The sequence below is a fragment of the Rissa tridactyla genome, chromosome 10 (assembly GCF_028500815.1).
Source record: "Rissa tridactyla isolate bRisTri1 chromosome 10, bRisTri1.patW.cur.20221130, whole genome shotgun sequence".
Taxonomy (NCBI): Eukaryota; Metazoa; Chordata; class Aves; order Charadriiformes; family Laridae; genus Rissa; species Rissa tridactyla.
In genome coordinates this window covers 1,187,588-1,207,936 of record NC_071475.1, presented here as the reverse complement: position 1 = coordinate 1,207,936, position 20,349 = coordinate 1,187,588, and the positions used below count along the sequence as shown (strand labels likewise).

The 20,349-nt window shown below is 38.6% G+C and overlaps 1 protein-coding gene across 1 annotated transcript in view; it reads right to left on the bottom strand.

The window, feature by feature from the left end:
- Window positions 1-20,349, bottom strand: part of CACNA2D3 (calcium voltage-gated channel auxiliary subunit alpha2delta 3) — a 457,404-nt gene that overhangs the window by 80,928 nt on the left and 356,127 nt on the right. The window contains exons 18-26 of the mRNA XM_054215897.1: window positions 18,968-19,039; window positions 18,676-18,737; window positions 16,702-16,769; window positions 14,818-14,863; window positions 14,567-14,664; window positions 13,667-13,760; window positions 11,869-11,964; window positions 10,445-10,566; window positions 9,772-9,852 (exon numbers count right to left, since the gene is read on the bottom strand). Of these exons, the coding sequence (XP_054071872.1) occupies window positions 9,772-9,852; window positions 10,445-10,566; window positions 11,869-11,964; window positions 13,667-13,760; window positions 14,567-14,664; window positions 14,818-14,863; window positions 16,702-16,769; window positions 18,676-18,737; window positions 18,968-19,039 (739 nt within the window). The remainder of the gene's footprint in view (window positions 1-9,771; window positions 9,853-10,444; window positions 10,567-11,868; window positions 11,965-13,666; window positions 13,761-14,566; window positions 14,665-14,817; window positions 14,864-16,701; window positions 16,770-18,675; window positions 18,738-18,967; window positions 19,040-20,349) is intronic.

Below are 20,349 nucleotides of genomic sequence, written 5' to 3'. Positions count from 1 at the left end.
TCAGTAGAGGAAACAGAATGTTTGCCTACAGAAAATAGAGACAAAGGGCACAATTTATTGCCCATAACAATTATTGACTACGACGAGTGGAAGACTGGGTATAGGGATTCCCCACACAACTGCCTTAATTTGTAAAGCTTAGCAATGGACATCTGCTGCTGAAATAAGTTGTCTGCACAGATTAATTTTTCAGATAAAGGTTCCTGAAAAAGCTTTGTTATTTTTCCAGCAACCTCATGAGAGGTATTATACTGAGCACGGCATTTTTTTATAATCTCTGTGAAAAACACTCTTCCCCCCGAAGTCAACAAAATATGAGGACGCGCTGCTCTGCAAGGTATTTACAAAGACAGAGAAAGTCCACATACGATTGTATCCCTGCCTTTCATACAGAGGCTCACCATACGACTTTGTTCTTGGAAAAAGAGGCTTTCTAAAAAAATCGATTAACAGAGATTAAAAACAATACGCCAATGTTCTTTACAGAAAATGTCCTTAATATCTATATTGAAAGAAATGAAGCTTAAACTGAAACATACTTGCTTGCCATATGTGCCTCTCCATCCAGAGCTTGCAAAAAGTCAATCAAAATTCAGCTTCATTATTCCCTAGTAATACAACGTCCAAATAAAATCAGGATCCCTCTTCTTGAATATCAAAGTCAAACATTTAGCGACATTATACATAGCTTATCTATCATTAAAACATTAACAAAAAAATACCAACTGTTGCCTACTAATAACCACCTATCTTTGCTGGCTGGAAGACAAAGACACGCAGGCTTTAGTTAAGCAGAAAGTACGTCTACTTTGCCAGCTTTGATCGTTGAACGTGGCTGAAAGCGGCACAGCGATAATACTCGTAAGTCTCGGTACCTCCTGGGTTTATATTACCTGAAATGTGACCGTGTGCTCCCCAGATGAGACAGGCAGCAACATCGGTCACCTGGATGTGGCGGTTAAGCCACAACAGGGGAGAAGGAGTAGGAATTAGAAACCCATAACAAACAAAGCAACAACTACTACTTCGTAACTACCTCTAACGGAAGCTGCCGTTGCTCGCTCTCACTGGTTACAGAGGGATGCCCCGACGTTTTAGGGCTATGTACACTATACGCTCAACGTTTTGCATAAGGCTGCCATCCTCTTTTCAAGACACAACACACATGAGAAAACACTGTTAATATTTGGAAATACAGTCTACAGGGGAGGGAAATAAATCAGTTAATCCACAGTACTTAAACTGGTATTAATGTATTCATATACTATGTCATTGCCGCTTCCTAATTGCACAGCATTATTTGATTTTTTCAAAAGGACCTGACAGCTCATCTGCTGCTTTGCTCTGAAATCAGGGATTTATTTTGCTGGCAGCAGAATTATCTAGTAGAATGCCCCTAGAGTCTGATTGCTACTAGATCACAAGGATCTTCCTCATACCGAAATTACGTAGTACTAAAATCCAGCCAAACAAATAAAAAGCCCCAACTGCAAAGTGCAGAAGCAGAGAGCAGAATGCTCTATGCGATTTACTATACGTGTCAATTCTATACGTGTCGGGATACTGTTCTAATTCAACCACCGAGCTCCAGATTCTCTGAGAACAAGTGGTGAGGAAAGCCCAAGAAATAGATAAATAGGGGTTAAATTCTCAAGACAACGCTAGCAGAGAACTGTCTTTAAAATCCCTGATATTCAATTATTTCACACACTAATTCTGTATGGTAGAAGGACCTGAGAACGAAGACAAATGATTACGAATGGTTGGGGATATGCCATCTAGCTTCAGATTGCCCGGTCAGTCAACGGAGAGGGGCAGGACGGTACCACACGCGCTGGAGCATCCTGGGAGGAGATCACCTCTCTCCACACATTACCTACAAACCGCTTCCTAAGTCACGGCTCCTAACCGAAGTCTGGGAGTTGTTTAACGTTAGACTGTGCAAATGCACATTTCAGTTTTCCTGAAACTGAAAACATTAGTCTATATACTAACATTAGATTTATGAATACAAAGAGAATATTCAAAATGAACAAGAAACTCTGGAAAAACATAAACTAGTGGTTTTCCACCAAAGCATGAAAAGCATTTTGAGGGATTTACTAAATGCTACCGCTGAATATAATCTTATGTGGCTTATAATGTGGAGTCAAGATTAAGTAAATCACTGTCTTGCCTGACAAGGAAAACATCTATTTTAGAACGCTTTAAAAATTTGGTTGGTGTGTCATTGTGATGACATATTCATTTTCCCTTAGGCCTTCATACTAAAATGCAATTTTATAGACGGTATCATAAATTCTAAGGACCGTGTATTTAAGGACAGTGACATTTGCTTGAATGTTTTTAATAATATAGTAAGACCAAAATAATACATGTGATAAAAAAGGAAAAAAAAAGTCTAAGCAGTACAGAGCAGATGCATTTACTCTATGTGCTATTGTAACAACAGCAGATTTAACTATTTGTGAAACATTTACTATTATCTGCCGCTCTTAGAAATATCACTAGTTCAAGCTACTATTTTGATTAAATTATTGGGCCCTTTTTTCAAAGCATGTTCTGGGATCTTGTTCAAAGAGAGATGTGCTTGCAAACTCCATTTGAATTCACTCAAAAAAACCCGGAATGGAGTGTCGAGGTCACATTGTATATACAATTATTAACACACTCAAAAAAAAAAAAGGAAAAAAGGGGATGAAGAACAGAATTTTTGTATTATAAGGGCATTTGTTCTCAGATACAATGTGCTTATTTCCCTCCATGAAATTATAAAAGAATCTTCCTTACTCAGAGACCGGCCCACCAGCAGCATCGGTTCCCAGAAGACTGTTATATGCACGAATTTTCCTTTCAAATCGCTGTTCTGGAGAGGCCGATTCAAACAGGAAGATTAAAAAACTGAAGCGTGACCAGCCTCAGTAAGACAGATCTGTATTTTAAAAGTAATATGAGATTTTGGACCTTTCCTGTTTTCAAGGCAGAGTTTGAAATACCTTAAACAGCAGGATCATCAAGGTCACTTCACTCTGACCAGAAGAGAAGCGTTCAAAATTGCATGCCATTTTTAACAAATTAGTGACGAAATTAAACCTTTACCATATCTGCTTCAGCTTATGGATGAGAAACAAAAAGGAGAACCTAAATCTCCAGATCTTCAAAATCTTCAAATTCGAAGTACTTGAGCGCTTTTTGCATCTTGACTAGGAATATTTAAGATGGAACAACTGAATTTATTATTATACTAACGTTTGTCCTTAAAATGATGTAAAAAGGAAAACTATGACGGTGATGGATGAGGACACTTGTAAAAAATCTCTCTCTAATGAGGGTTTGGAGAAAAAAAACCTCGAACTTGTATGTGGGCTGGTTATAAAAATAAAGGATCAGCCTTGAAAAGTTAAATACTGGAAAGGGAAAAGATCCTGGCTTTACTTGGGACAATTTGTTTGCTGGTACAATAAGGATTAGTTGTTTGCATAATAAGGATTTTTGGTAAAAGCATTTAAAATCAAAACTGCCAGTGCACAGAAAAGGGTCAGGCTGCCTTTTCTTCAGATTCGGTAACACCTCCTACATCTGACTACAAAGGCTTGCTTATTATATTTTAAATATATATTTTTAGTGTATATTTAAATATAGATAATATGTACATAAAGTAAAACTTAAGCATGATCTAAAGTTTCAGCAGAAATCAACAGTACTATTTTAAAAGGTGTTGTTTTCATTCTGCTAAGCCGTATGGACATGTTTCTTTCCAAGAAATCTCACATGCGAGCGGTGACGTCTCAGTGTCACCGCACTGCTGTGTGGCAGAGAGCACGGCAGAACCTAACACTTATGGCGCCCTTGGGTTATGCCACCACCTACTACGGAACTAAAGGCACCTGCGCCCCACTGAAGGGCCGACTGCCTGGAACCTTCGGTGCCACATTCCTACATAAAGACCAGACACTATATAAAGACATGAATCGTGGCTGGTAGAAAGCATCTCCCATTTTCTTCTCAGCTTTTACTGCTTGGCAGCAGAAAATAACGGCTGCGAGAAAAATTTGGCCCTCCGTAATCATTCTGAAATTAACAGTAAATGTATTCTCTCAAAAGGACTGTGTAACTACAAAGTATATATACATATACTACAAAGTATGACTATTATTCAACGTGTTCATGGATAGCAGAGGCTGGCCCTTATGGGCCTCGTATTCTCACAAGAGCTGTAGACTTCGGTAACCTTCGCTGCAGAAGATCCTGAGAGAGGCTGATCTTCAGGCCATCTGGATGAGAAATGTTCAATACGCAGACGGAAAACAAAAACACCCATCAGGAAGCTTGCAACTGCGAAGGAAAAGAGGGTTCCCTCCGTGCTGACTTTTTCTCTTCTGTTCAAAAGGGAATTACTGCAGTCTTTCTTTTTATGTAGCTTCAGCAGAAAAGAATGAGTGCGGGTAGATTCACAGAGCTATGGCAACGCCTGAATGCACATCCCAGGCAATCACTCTCCTTTGACAGAAAATGACTGTAGAGATGCCCGTGCACAAGAACAACACAGATTTCTGTTCTTTCCAGAATTACGCTGAACAAGAGAAATCTCCAGATTGCTGGAGTACTTTCATTTCTCTCTGATTTAGCTACACTGGGTTTCCGTTAATCTACTTTTCCAGTTTCGTTGACACGGAGCAATGAGGGCTAGCCTCTTTTCTGAAACTACAGGTCCGACTCTATTGGTAAATGCTTTTCATGTTTTTAAAATGAACAAATTAAAATATTACTTGATTTTGATTGAGAGACCACAGAAAAGCATGTGTGCAGGCAGGACTCATTTAGTGTTGTCTGTGTCCTCATTTCAACTTCGATAAATAGGAAGTCCAACACAAAACTGATCATGCATAAAATATTCTGGTAGAAAATAAATATAAAGCCACTTTATATATTCTTTACTCTTTGCTACCATAGAAACAGAACTCCTTTGCAATTCTACATTTTTATCAATAGGTGGCAATGGTAATAAAAACCACCTGGTTTTCTATCCAGTTATTATATGTAGTTACAGCTAATAGTTTTACATCATTTTCTACTTCAACCTTTCCATCATGGAAAAAACATCCTAATGACACTCGCACTGGGTTTCAGAGTAGTAGCATCTTTTTATATGCCTATTTTTCAAATCTATGTTCTTAGGTCCTTCGCAACCGACAGCAGAGCCGTCAGTTAAAATGAAAAGACTCCCACACCGACCCTCGGTAACCTCACTAACTCAGTAACTCACAGTGCTGGGCTGTGTCCTGCAATACTGGAAACGCAGGCACATTCCATGCTCTTTCTGTGACAAATTTGCACACCTATTTGCAACACAGACCTGGTTTCATAAGAAAGAGAAAACAATTATTTATTTTTGTCCAGCCTGGAGAAAAGGAGGCTGAGGGGAGACCTTATCACTCTCTGCAACTCCCTGAAAGGAGGGTGCAGAGAGGTGGGGGTTGGTCTCTTCTCCCAAGGAACAGGCGATAGGAGAAGAGGAGACGGCCTCAAGTTGAACCGGGGAGGTTTAGACTGGATATTAGGGAAAATTTTTACACTGAAAGGGTTATTAAGCGTTGGAACAGGCTGCCCAGGGAAGTGGTTGAGGCACCATCCCTGGAGGTATTTAAAAGCCAGGTAGACATAATGCTTAGAGATGTGGTTTGGTGATGGTTTTTGTCAGAGTTAGGTTGATGGTTGGACTCAAAGGTCTGAAAGGTCCCTTCCAACCAAGGCAATTCTATGATTCTATGATATTTTTTTACTGTGAGGGTGGTCAAACTCTGGAAGAGGTTTCCCAGAGAGGGTGCAGCCTCTCCATCTGCGGAGACATTCAAGACCTGCACTAGCTCAAGATTCTGCTCAAGATCTAGTCCACTAGGATTGGACTAGATGATCTCAAGAGGTCAATTCCAACCTCAACCATTCATGTATATAACTAGTCTGCACAAAAACAGGCACAAAAGAATTAAGGAAAATTTGTACTTAATTTCAGAATTTTTAAGCAGCCTTGTATTAAACAAAAATGGACTATTTCTCCTCATCTACTTCAAACTCTATGTTTCAAATGACTATGAGACTAAAGACTGTGCTGTGTGTTATTTAATCCTTCATTCTTGTGACTAGGTGTCCAGAGCTTTTTACTAAGCATTGCTATGTACTTTTTCAATGAGCTTTGAAATTCCAGGTTCTGCTTGTTCTATGAAGAAAAGTTAAGAGATCTTGACAATTTTCATCACATTTTTTTTCAGTGTTCTTTAATAAATTTTTGCCCTAAAAAGATTATGTCAGTTCTGTTATCTTTAATTAAACATCCCAAGGGTCTAATTTTCATGCTTTCTGGGAACAGCGATAGCCTCTTTCAACATAAAGGGCTTTTAGGGTCCTATATTGTACCGTAGCTTTTGAGCTAAAATACATCTATAGGGAAGTACATATATGAAGGTTCATGTAGTCTCTCAACTCTCTCAAAATCATGAGAAACATTTTTCATTTTTTAGAGCCTGCCTCACTCCATGATGACTTTCGTTTGCTTGCTTCCGTCCCCATCTCTTGCCCAGAACTGTCTGGGTGAACAGCATCTTTAAAAAATCTATTTCAAACAAAATCATAATGATGAAACCTTCACCTTTCCACAAAAGACTGGAAATAAAAAGAAGCGTGTACATAACATATACAAATCCTATGCTGTTTTTATCCAGATGCCCATATACTCACTACTTCTAAGTAAAGGTTCAAATGAAGAACGTGAAATGCGTTCACCCACCATGCAGTAACAAAAAATACAAGACTGTTATGCTAAATTCTATTAACAGGTAGCGTGAAATGTACTGCCTTTCACATGAGCGTTGGAAGAGATATTTCAGTCTTAACTTGCCTCATTTTTAATAGCTAGATTACTACCTAAATTCAGATATCCCAGATTGACTGGCTTCATCTTCATAATTGAAAGGAATAGTGATCTTACATGAATCTCATGGAATTTCAAGACTAGGGTGATTCTACAATTTTTAGATCATGTTGAGAAGAATAAAAAAATAAAATTCCACCATCTTTTATTCTCCCTCACATCGTAATATGCATAGTTTGAAGAAACTTAACATTTCAATGTAAACTTGATATAGGAGACATGGTCATAGAGAACACTAAGACAAGGCAATTTTGAGCATAAATGTGTTTAAATCTAAAAAAACCCTGCATTCAGCACTACTGTCCCTTTCTCTCCTGCAAATAAATTGAACTCTACATACACAGTAATAAATATGATGCTACTACACTTATATATTAAATACTTAGCTCGTTCTTCCACATTTTCTATAGAAATTTGCATTCATTTAAGTAAAAAAAAAAATCACAATCTCAATTGAAAGAGGCAGGAGGGATTTTAAAAACAAATTACATGGGGTTTTGCCAATAATCAAACACATTCTGACAGTGAACTGGTATTAGCAGGTACAGATGGTGAAACAGCAGCACTCAAGTTCTCTGGAGCAACAGTCTGGAGACTCATTGATTTTAGGATTTTCTGCCTATATTAAAGGGTTGAGTCGTCCCTACTTGCAATAAGCCTTAGTGTAGATTTGCATGTCAAGTCTGTAATAACTGATGTTTTTCTACAAAAATCAAATTTAAAAAAATTACAAAGAAAATAAAAGAGACCGCAGATTTTGTAGTAAGAGTTGGTTTTGTTCCTTTTTTCCCCTTATGGGCAGGTCTAACTCAGGTTTCCATTTTATAACAATGTTCTAGTTTCTCTCTGCCAGTTTTTAAACTCTTGTAGTGATCTGTAATAAACAACATTCTGGCACAGCTTTATTTTCAGTCGAATCCCTCTAGGGAAGAGAGTGATTTTACACGAAATGTGTATCCCATCCTGCTGCTTTCTCTAATCCACTCAGACCAAATGGGGATAAGGAATACTTACTTCACACAAATTAAAATGAGAAGTTTTCGCCAAATTTGAACTTCGATGTAGGTATTTGAAAATGTTACCCATAACCCTATTTTACTCTCCCAAGTCTGGCTAATAAAACTTCAAACTTCTTCCATTTACCACTTATCCAGTTTCTGCCTCCAAATCCATTTTGCTTAAAACAGATTATTATCAACGTTATAATAAAACCTAAAAATTGAACTAGATACTGGGTACTTTGTTGAAAGCCTTCTGGTGGAAAAAGTAGGACTGACAAGTTGGATTTATGACCTCCAATTTAAAGAGGACAAGAATAATACATATACGTTTTTGTCTCTGAATAGCTGTAGCTGGCTGAAAGATACTTTCATGGAAAATGGGGTGTACGGATCCAAAGAAGCCTCCCCAACTCTCAAAAAAACCCTGAACGCATGCAACCATACATAAGGGAAGGGAAAAAATATTCAAAGCAAATTCTTAAGAATGCTTCATACTAAAAAAAAAATCTAGCGGACAGTTTCTAAAGTTTACAGGAACAAAAGCAAAAATCCACTGATGTGCTTCAGAATACAAATACACTGCTCATATCTTTCATAGCATTATGCATTTATAGCTATCATGGAAATCTTTTACAAGCTTTGCTATTAAAAGGCTTTGAAGACCCTGTCTTTATTTTAGTTAGACAGTACGGGACCCAAGGACTTTTGCATGTTTGACACTAAACATGATTACAGGGGAAACGGAAGCAACATCCGCCTCTCTCTTTTACAACTACTACAAAAATCGCCCGAGCTTGTTGACACAGTATTGAAGTTGGTTATATGTCATTTTGTTATGGAGCATTTTTTATGTCACCTGCTCCAAGCCAACAGCAGCCAGCTCAGGAAGTTGTGAAGAATGTTTTCACACAAACTGGAGTGAGAAGGATACTTTCCTATTGACCGTACAAAATCTATTATTATCAACGGAGGTATTCGGTGTCAGAGGAAAGAGATTAGAGATTTCCCAATTATCTGGCACATTCTTGTTCTTTCAGGATTGTATTCACTGAATCTTACTGCATTTTAAATCATATTTTAAATATAAGAAAAACAGGCTGGTTCTTGTTATGTGTGGTAGGTACCTAATTTTCCCTGAGATAAGGGTGCCTGGTTTCTGGCACAATAAAACATAAGACTTCTCTAATTCATCTTTCAACGTCAGTAACCACTGGGAACTAGAGAAAACTATTCAAAAACGCATCTGAATGTCCAACAATTTACAAATTACCTCCTCTCATTTTTAAATCTGTGTGGTTTATTTCCAGTCTGTAGTTGTCAAACTTCATCTTTTAGTCGTAGAACTTTTTTATTCAATTTATATGCTCTGATAAAATCACATCTCTGCTAATCTAGACAAAATGACCGCTCTGTATCATTTGTGATAGGACAGGCTGCTCAAACCTGGCGACTGCGTGGAACCTTTATACATGAGATAGATCTTTCTTGTATTTCCTTTTTCTTAACATAACATATTCTGATTTATGATGATATAGAATTGTGTCTACCAAAAACACTTCACTGATAATGGTTATTTCCATTAAGTCAAACTCCAAACCTCACACAGAGCCCGGACAGTCAATTAATAAAGGATCAAGTTCTTAGGGAGAGGCGGCATTAAGTGTTCTTTACACTCAGTCATTCAATTATATCCTATAGGTGCAACTGCATCTTTCCCTCCTCCTCTCTTCTCAAACGATGATATTCCCACATTAAATTCCTGCCAACCTAAAACAGGAAGTGAGGAACTCAGACACTGCTTTAAAAAAACTTCACAAAACAAGTAAAATACAACAATTTTACCTGCAACAACTGGAGATTTTCTGTCATCCAACAGTTGAATAGCAGTACTGGCTGTCACTACATTGCTTTTGTTTGCTGTTTCTGCAGGGTGTATTAAGAAAAAAAAAACAAAATAAAACCAAAAACAAATTAAATAACATATTGCAGAATGAGGAAATTGAGCTTTTACCCCCTGTTTTGAAGTAACACTCCATGTGGATTTAGTGCTCAGAAAAATAAGCTAATAAGACAGCCAATGCCATGTTCTACGTATGCACAGAACATACCGGCACTGGCATTTCAAAATTCCCCAACATCCAACAAGAAGCTTAAAACACTGAAATTAGTAGCCATTTTTTGCCTTCTCTGTTAAAAGTGGGAACCAAAGTGACAACCGGTAGGGCTTCTCATTAATGCGGACGCTTGCTCTGTTGCACTTGTCTTGCTTGAAACACCAGGCTGTAAGTTCAGCCTGTGCAAATATTAAATGAAAACTGTTACACCACATCTCGGGGCTTTACTTGGAGCCCTATAAAAGATGCACCTGGTCAAAGAACCAGTAAATTAGCTGCAATTTTCAATGCACATTTTAGATTAACATTTGTGATTCGCTACAGAGCCCACTCAGTACTGACATGGAATCCTTTCAGCGTCATACGTGGCTCAGCACTTAAAGAATAACAAAAGAACAGACCTGTACTGAACGGGATTGAATAAACAAAGCTCCCAGGTATTTGCTCAGCAGCTCTTCTGTACCAGAGTGGAAAGTGGTCAGCATTAAAAATGTTCTCCTTATCTTCAGCTGTCAGGAAATCTCTTGAGAAAGAAGACAGAAAGAAAACACTTGTTGTTTGTTGCATGGCACACAATAGTTTCTAGCTTTGAAAGGCAAGAAAAAACAAAACACAATCTTCTGGGAAAGAACATGGTTTTGGACAATTTTTCTAACACCATTTGTTCGACAAAAGATTAACTTTAGCCTCTAATATTTATTTGTGACGCACTTGCAATTGCATTTGTTGTGAAGGATGGAAAAAGTACCAAAAAAATAGTGCCTCTAAGTACCATGAAAAACATTCACACTGATGTGTACAAATAAAAACGCTTCGTCTAAAGAGCCTTTTTCTCTCAGCACAACGCAAGCTCTGTGAACCGTGCAAAGTGGACAAGACACCGGAGATCTGGTAGTTTGCTGCCACTGGTATTCATTCTTAAGTAATGAAAAAAATTAATTTAACAGCCTACTTTGCAACTAATATGTAAGGCATGGTAGCGGGCTGCTACATACTTCATTCTTCAGTAGTCTCGGGCAATGTCGACAGAGGAAAGTTCGTGTCAGTGAAAAGAGCGCGCGCGGTCTCCACACTATTGATCCGGTACGCTGGCTGACCACGACAGTGCTACCGATCTCACCCGCCAGGCTACTCACGCTACAACAATATTTTGTGGTCATACAAGCACCATATAATTTTATACTCAACAAACTTAGTTTATGGTAAACATCAAGTGCAGATTTTCTTTTACATGCATAATGCACGTAGATTTGCCTGACAGTATCAAATTGCTGCCTGCAAAAAAGTCATTAACTATGGGACCTTATTTTATAGCTCTCCATTTTAAGAAATCTGTACCTCCGCTAGATTACATCTTCTCCAAGCAAGATAGGAAACTTCTGAGTGATGACGTGTCCTAATAACTCTTTCACCCAGTCCACTTCTGTCACTTGGCTTTATTTCAACACCAAAATTTTCCACAATGATGCAAAATCCCTGAAAAAGCCTACAGATTTTTGGTTTTAGATGGGATAGTAAAAGAAAAACCATCATTTGCTGATGTAGCATATTCATAATTCTGCTCTGGAGAATAAAGATGCGAGGCTAACCCCAAGGAAGCGGGTGGAAAGTGAATGTATGTACTACAGGTGTAAAATAGCTCATTGCTCCAAATGTTCTAGCTGAAGGAAGAATCGAAGGGATCCTATAAAATCCTAATTCATTCTATTTATTTCAGTGTGCCAGTGGAAAACCCTGGAAGAAACAGTAGGTGGGCTTCCTAAAAATGAATATATTTTTTTTCTTCTTTTCTCACACGGTTGCCAAACGTAGCTTTGTTACTTACTGATTAGTAAGCTGCTCCGGACCCACAAACAGGTTGATACGAGATAGTCCAGTCCGTGTTCCGAGGAAGGCAACTTCCACTCCCTTGTCAGAGTTTCTGAAATAGAGCAGAACACAAGCAAAGATAACGTTTCCAGACAGTAAACAGATAAAGCTATATTACTGGTCACAGAAAGTACAAGCGTTCACATTTTTGAGAAAGATTATTTTAAGTATAGCTCCCTTAATTTTTTATCTTTTTTTTAAATGCTGTTTTTTAAGTTAAAGTCATGTGGATTTTGGAAAACATGCAGCGTAGAAATGCTATTTAGACCAAGAGTCACTAAAAGTTAATGACAGTAAATTTTGTAGGATTTGTGGTGAGGGATTATATGGAAGCCATAGAATAAAGAGGTGTGGCATAGTTATATACCATCTATTTAATAACCACTGGCACCCAGTGATTCAAGATGGGCAGGAACTCCAGATCTCGCCCCTCGTCCATTCAACACTTCTGCAGTACATCTGTGCTGCAAGTCACAGGCGGGACTGTTGCTCAAGGAAGCACAAGCTAAGCTCGATTTAAAACAGCTAGCTCCAACGTAGCTGCCCTTAGGATAGGCCTAAGCCTCCAGACCATAGGAAGAAAACGTGGCGGGCAGCTCAGGCCGAACTCTGTTGCTGCACTGGTATCAGCGCCAAGCCAGCTACTCTAAAACTAGTGCTCGTATGGCTACAAGAACTTCAGTCCTAGCACAAAACCAGGGGCCATAGCCTTAGCCCTCTTACTGTCTCATACTTCATCCTTCAATAAATGGCCCATCTCCTTAGCGTAAGTCAGCACATGAAAGGGGATCAAAAGTTTCCCACTAGTATCTCTCCACAGGTGTTTACTGGATGTTCGTGTTTACTGGATCTGTTATTTAATTGTGGAGGAGGATTCCAAGAAACCTTATCCCTCTATATAAATTCTTCAATGTCTACAGTATATCAGCATGCAACAATTTCTTATCTTCTAAGAGAAGACTGGATAATCCTTACTTCAATTAATCAGATCTTATTCACATTGATTTTACTCATTCAGTATGAGTATGTGCTTCACAGCAATATATTTTTTCATTCAACTTTTTTAAAATGGTTCAAATTTAACAAAATCTAATTAGGATGATCTCCAGAACTGCCCTTCAACCACAGTATTTCATGCAAACTGCTAATCTTAACACCTGTTTTCATTAATATATAGAACAATGTGTTTCTTCACGCCTTAGTATATCATAACATAAATTAATTAAGTAAAACATATAAACTCTAAAAAGGACCAGCTAATCTCCTGATTATCTATCTGTAACAGGAACCTAGATCCCAGTTAGTTCAGGAAAACAAACAAAACACACACACACACCCCCCAAATTATTAAATAAATTTATTTTACCAGTACAGATTTTTCTATATATGATTTGTTCTGAGACAAATTACCAATTCCATCAACAATGTTTGTAAATTTTGCATTAAATTTCTCAAGTACTCTAAACCGTTTGTTAGAAATACTCAGAACGGTAAGGTGTCGTCAGTATGCAATTTCATTAGTATACAAATTAATTTATTGAGAAAATTGGGTAACCCTAAAACTACTCATCATAATGTACACTGCAACATAAACACTTAACACTGAACTCAGAATTGGTGTTATGTGGGACCAAATGGTTAATAAAACATTTTCATGCATATCAGGATTTGTTAGGTATTCCACCAGTTCACCAACATAACTATTAAAAGTTCACCCATGACGGACACATAACGACTGACACAAAGTCGCTCACTCTGATTTATTTAATGCCAGACTGGTCCAATAAGCTTCAATTGGTGCACTCACGACTGCATCAAACAGAACTTCCTGGATCAATTCTTTATCACCTATTAAAATACATTAAAATCGGTAAACATATGTTCAGAGATTATTTTTTTTTTGTTAGATGACTATACGATAATTTTTTTGACACTGTACTATATTTTATCTGTGATATGCATTCAACTTTTCGCACTATTAAGCATTTACTACGTAATATTACATGGTATTTTACCACAATGCAGTTTTTTGTATAGCATTTCATTGCACTACTAACAATTGTAGATTAAAAAACAAGAAAGTGATTCTCCACTTCATGGAACGCATTCACGTACATACTATCTAATGCTCGCATTTGCATATGACGTAAGGTTAAAACAGTTCCGTTTACTAACAGTCACAAGCGTTCTACAGTTCTGCAAACAGACATATGCAGCTATCCATCTGAACTTTTTTTATTCTGCTTTGCAGTTCAGAAATGTTAATTGCATACATATTCTCCCTAAAATACTCATGAAATATCTGGCATATTCTTTAGAGGCATGATCCAAGGATTGATTCAGACCAATCCCGTTCAACTTATAAAACCAGACAGAGCGATACTATCGCATAGTATAGCCACACCATCTGAACAGAAACTTGAGTGCTTGGCTCAGGCGTATTGTTCACCGTAAAAGTCAGAAATTTGTATTGTCAATATCATCATCGATACCCTGGAAAAAGCTCAAAACCAAATGAAATTCCAAAATGACATCAGCCAAGCAATCCAATCTCAATTTATCACTGGTTAAACTACTACGTTCTGTAGAAGGTTGAGTACGACAGTGTTTAGCTGGGGGAAAGCCTACTCATGCACATGTAACAAAATACTTGCATTGGAGCAATGGCTCTTTTCCTGTGAGGTAGCGTTTAATTGCCTCTAACTGAGTCATTTGACGGTGCTCAGGATGTAAGTCAGTGTTGCAATAGGACCTGTGAACATGTTGTCAAAGCATTAAAACGTTAATATGTATAAGCATGATCTCTCTTTGTCTTTGAACATAAAGAATCAGGCTCAGCAAGCACAAACAATATGAAACCAAGAAAGGTAACAGACACCAATTTCATGCTTTGTTTAAGGCTTACCATTCGTCTGCTAAAGATACATCAGGGTGTTCTAAATCATGTAAACCTGTAACAGGAATAATAATGGGTTATTCAGGGAGCAGTCTGGGTAACAGATGGTTATTTACATACGCTCCATAACATAAACCCTTCCTTCTTGGAAAGTGCATTATTACCACAATGTAATAAATCACAGTAAACTATGTTCAAATACGCTTTAGGGTCTAACAAACTGGCAAAAGCCAACTAAATCAGATCTAAAACTGAAAAGGTAGGAAAAACTTTTTTTTTTTGTGCTGATATGTTTAACTCATACAAATTACTCACATGATGTATTTGAAGTTTAGAAGAAAACTTGAGCAAAGAGAAGGACACAATGGTAACAGACTCCTATTTGTATTTCCTTGTTCTATTTGACTAGTGAAGTTATTTATGCTAAAATACATACTTCTCATTTCATGAGAGTTGTTCTCTTTCTCTTTAAAAAAAAAATAAAAATCTTTAAAAACAACGATCCCCTCAAAACCTAAGTACACAGCCCATAAACACAAGCAGCAATTTACGGGATCGGTCAGAATAGGTTTATTGTACTAACAGGTCACGCAAATGCTTGTAAATAAGAACTATATCATTAGTTATATAGCACAATAAAAATGTACTTTGGCAATTTTAAAAACTCTTAAAACATTTCTCAATAGACAATAAGCAAAGAGGGTTCAGAAGGCAGGGTCTGGGTTTAAACCCTCTGAGCACACAAGCAGCAATGACAGAGAGGAAAGCAGGGAAGTCAAAACTGGAACTGCAATGACAGTCCTTGGGGAGCACAGTGAGGTGCCAGTGACAGGGAACCAGCGAAGGTAAGAGTGGGAGAAAAGGAACAGTCAGTTCTGGTTACGTTAACGTTTCTGGTGATGCGTCTGGGAGGAAATGTCAGCCAGACTGGCTGCGACGTACGGCTGGGTTACAGAAAATAGGCAAGAGGTATGTTGGGAACAGTTGGAGGGTCGGCAGCTCCCGTCTCCTGCTGTGCTCTTCTTCTATCTAGACGTGGATTTGCTGTGCAAATGGTTCAAACTTTAAAACATTTCTTTTTACATCTCTCCTGGGAACGGGAACATATTCATTCCCAAAATACAGCTGAGGAACAAAGACCTGAAGAAATCAGCTATCTTGTTTAACATCACTGACAAAACAAGAAGCAGAATTGGAAATGGAGACTTAAGCACAAAATCAGAAAGCATTCCTCTATTGAAACATGGTTTTGCTCAGCAACTGCTAAAACCTCTCAACCCTCTCTTCACTCCTACGAAATGTCTCTGCTCTTCCTTCACCTTCAGGAACTTTGGTTTTGATCTGATTGCCAAATGACTTTATCACCACTCACAGCTGACTCCTCCACTCATTTTAATTGTGGACTTATCAAAAAGCAACACCATAAAGAAAGAAGAGTTCTTCCCCCAGTTACTTCTACTGTTATTATAAAAATGCAAAATGTAAAATCCCGTGGACAACGCCCAAAGTGGTTATAGCTCTGAACGACTTCACAATGTGCAGTCTGGGAACAAAAAAGCCAAAACCATTCCGGTGCTCTCAGTGGCTACTTCATTCAGAAAACACCACAAGTAATTAACATTGGACCCTGAGCGATTCTCCGGAGCACAGGGAGGGGAGGACGGAAGATGATGCCCATCTAAAGAAGCTTCACAAACAGTCCGACTGTGCTTAATATAAACGAAGGGAAAAAATCCTATGAAGTAAAAGATCTTTAAAGAGAAAAAAAAAAAAATTGAAAAAACCCAACATCTAATTCCCTTATGGAATCTGCAGACAAACATACAAGTTTTAGGTCTACCAAATCAACAATAAAACTACTGTGTAAGCAACATGAGAAGGTAGGTATCTTACCTTCTTCTACAGTTACATTCCCTCTGAAGAAATATTTTCCATGTCCTCTAGAGAGAGCCACACCTAAACTGTGCAGAGAAATAAAGCAGACCTTGAAATCTGGGAGACAAACAATAACAGACATTCAGAGCTATGTTCATTTCTAACGTTTCCAGCTAGTGTACTGTGACTAACTTGAAAACTGTTTGTTTCCAAACCCTCACTGGTCATATTTATTGTTCAACTAGCTGCTTCGATGCTGTCTCAGTTCTGGTGCGTCTGCGAGAATCGGCTGTATTTATGTGTTCTTAGAGGTGCAGTAAACCGTTATTCTCTGGCAAACTAATAAACGCGCCCCTCTAAGCTCCCTGCTTCACCCAGCGTGAGATTTCTTCAGCTGAGTCTTGAACATGCCCATGGTCTTACAATGAAGGAGACAATTTTTTTGTAAATCAGACTAAGCTGTTGAGAAACTACATGAGGGTGGGAATCAATGGAGCTACTGAGAGGAAAAGAATTTCATATGTGACAACAGCATCATGACTCCTCTTGGACTAATTTTTCTGTGATTCATATTTTTAGCTAGTTTAATGGTTTTTGCATTGACTTCAGCTTCATGAACTCTCAAGAGTTACGTACCCAGTTTTGGTTTGGATTTTAGTCTACCATTTAAACTATTCAAATTGAATGAACTGGCTGGGGGATTCCACGCCTCTTCCTATCGAACACGTACCCGGAACACCTTCTGGCATTCATTCGCTCAAGGGGATTACATGAGGCCAGGAACCTGCCAGCAATCGGTACGATGAAAACGTACGGGCTGGTACTTTAGGTACGAAGAGGCACCGACTCCTGGGAGCACCCACGCCACAATCAACAGCTCGATCGGGAAATGGGCTGAACAGTAAACATCTCTGACACTACAGTATATATTTTAATAACTGTTGCCCCCCCGTCTTCCTGAATCTGAACTCCTACCCACCAAAACCAGATACAGACCACGCTGAAAAAGGCAGGACAGTTTACCTACTATATTTCTGTCCTAAGAATCAGAGCTCGCACTGCATGCATACACGTAGCCCCATATCTCCTTACTAACTAGGATAAGAACGCCAGTGTCGCAGAAAAAAAAAAAAAAGAAAAACCCAACACAAAAAACCCCAAACAACAAATAACAAAAAATGCCCTAAAAAAAAAACGCCAAACAAAAACAACACTGAGTTTTACCACCTATGTGTGAATTTTAACAAGAATAAACACATGCATTATAGATCAGAGAAATGTGCCTATACTTTCTCTATGTGGAAATGTAGCTGAGGTTCTCTGAAACAGTTCCATTGAAGAAAATTTCAGTTGAGTATTGCAGCTATCAGACTCCTGCTTTAAGCATAAGGTACAGTTAGTATTCTTTTATTAATGGATTATTTCTAATTCAAATATGAGCATTTTTAAAGTGACTTCCTGTCTTTCTTTCCTTTTCTTTTTTTTTTTTCCTCCTAATGCATGCCAAAATAACATGGCTGACTTACTCAGTTTTAGTTATACAAATACACTGAAGGTAGTTCAGAGAAACAAAATATCCAAACCTCAAATTGGAAGTGAAATACTATCTCATTTTACATTACATTTTTGTTGTGGAAAAAAATGAAAATGGGGCTCAATATGTAGTTACTTAAATGGATTATAGTATTTATAGCTCTCCAAGCACTTGCTAAAGCCCTTCGTTCAATGTAAACCTCAACTGAATATTTTTTTAATGAAACGTAAGCCATGACAAACACTGTGAGTTTGCCTGTGTGAGCTTGCACAAACTTTCCATCCCTGGAAAAGCTGAAAGGAATGCTGGTAGGCTCCTTTTCCTTGCTATTTTCAGCATTGTCCAAGGATATTTCATTGTCAGCTTTTGCTGATGAGCTTTTAATGAGATCACAAGCTCTGAACAAATGCAAGTCCAATGCGTCTGATGAAACGTCCATTTATTATGGTCGGCTCTACCTGAACGGAGTACCCTTGATGTCTGTGTAATAGTAGTCATTTGTCATCACCAATACCCGCTTCTAGATTCAGAACAAGAAAGGCAGAAGAGGAGGGGGGAAGAAGTTAGTTTGCTATAACAAATGTATAAAAGATCAAGTGGTTAGTCGCGGATAAAATTACAAACGATGTTTATATTCAGTGAGTGAAAAAAAATATACTGCAGTGAATCATATTTACGGCAATCTTAAAAGTTGCTAAAAAAAATGAACTGCTTGCTTTATACTTAGTTGGAATATTTTATACATTGTACCCCTTTGTCCACTGTCTTCTTCACTTCCATGGAGAATTTCCCTGTTTTCCGATTCACCATTGCATTTCGGAGCTGAAACGAAGGAAATGCGTGTCAATTCCTTTACTTGCATTTTCTGGAATTCTTTCGACTCTGAGCTTGATTTTCTTCATTTCTTCATTTTCAGTAGTTCTACTACCCACTGAACAACCCTCTTACAGATTTTATTATTGCCTGTATAGGCCACACGCTTCAGGCAAGTTGCTGAAGTACTCGCCTAAAGCATCGGCATCCTTCATGGTAAATCAGCTTTTTGTGTAGTAATCTGGATCTCATGGGGGATAAACCGGGTAACTGACCACTGTTCTGCAGTTAACCCCCTAGGAAGATAAGGACTAGGTTCCCAGCTGGATTTAGCTGAAGTTAGACCAGGGTTCAGCGTTTAAATACATCAACAATTATAACCAGAATAAACAAAGCAAAAAGAGGAAACCCCACTTACCCTACACTATTCGTTCTGCTTCTGCTTGATACTCAACAATGGGCTGCATCCTGAAGTAGCACTAGAAACTGCACCCTAGCTGCGCCAGGAATTAGAACTCGCAAAAGAATGCCAGCCCATTTGATGAGCCACCTGTCTCAATGGGGGCACACAGCTGCCGGGCCCTGCGACTCCCCCGGGCTGCCCATCGGTGTCCACGCGCCCCTCGCAAGGTAATACATTTTCTCTCTGTAATGGAAGCCCTGGGTGAGTCACAGCTTTCAGAACTGGCCTGGACCTCTCACTCTCAAAGTCGTCCAAAAGACTTTTTAAATCACCTTCAAAACAGTTTTCATTACTATATAAACGAAAAACTCGAAGCAGCTAGGGAAAACAAAAAATAAACACAAGAGAGTTTATATACAGTGATTTGCCTGCTGCTCTGCAAGTTAGATCTGTTGCTTTTTAGATTACCGCAAGCACTGCTTTTCAGTAACTTTATTCTTGCCTCTACGGGAGCTGCAGGCTCCCAGACCTGTGCTGCAAAGTCCCTCACCCACCACCTCTAAAAGGTCTTCCCTCGGCACACCTATTTGGTGTCTAGGAAAGAAGTGCCTTCCTCCCAGAGGACTCCAGCTGACACAGCCGCTCTCCTAGGAGAGCATGCCGTGACGATGAAGAGAGAAGTAAAAACCCCAACAGCTGCCCACCAGGCCCCCGAGCCGAAATGACCTGCAGCGTCCCTACCAACGAGGCCAGGCTGGTCTGAGAGCCCGGTCTCTGGGCTGAAACTGCAGAACAAAACGACAGGGGTTTGGAGAAGTCCTCAGCCTTAGCATTTTGAATTTGCCTATTTATCAGTTCAGGACTTCAGGGAAGAAATAAGAAAGTTAGTGTTTAGCAGTGATACCATCCATGTATG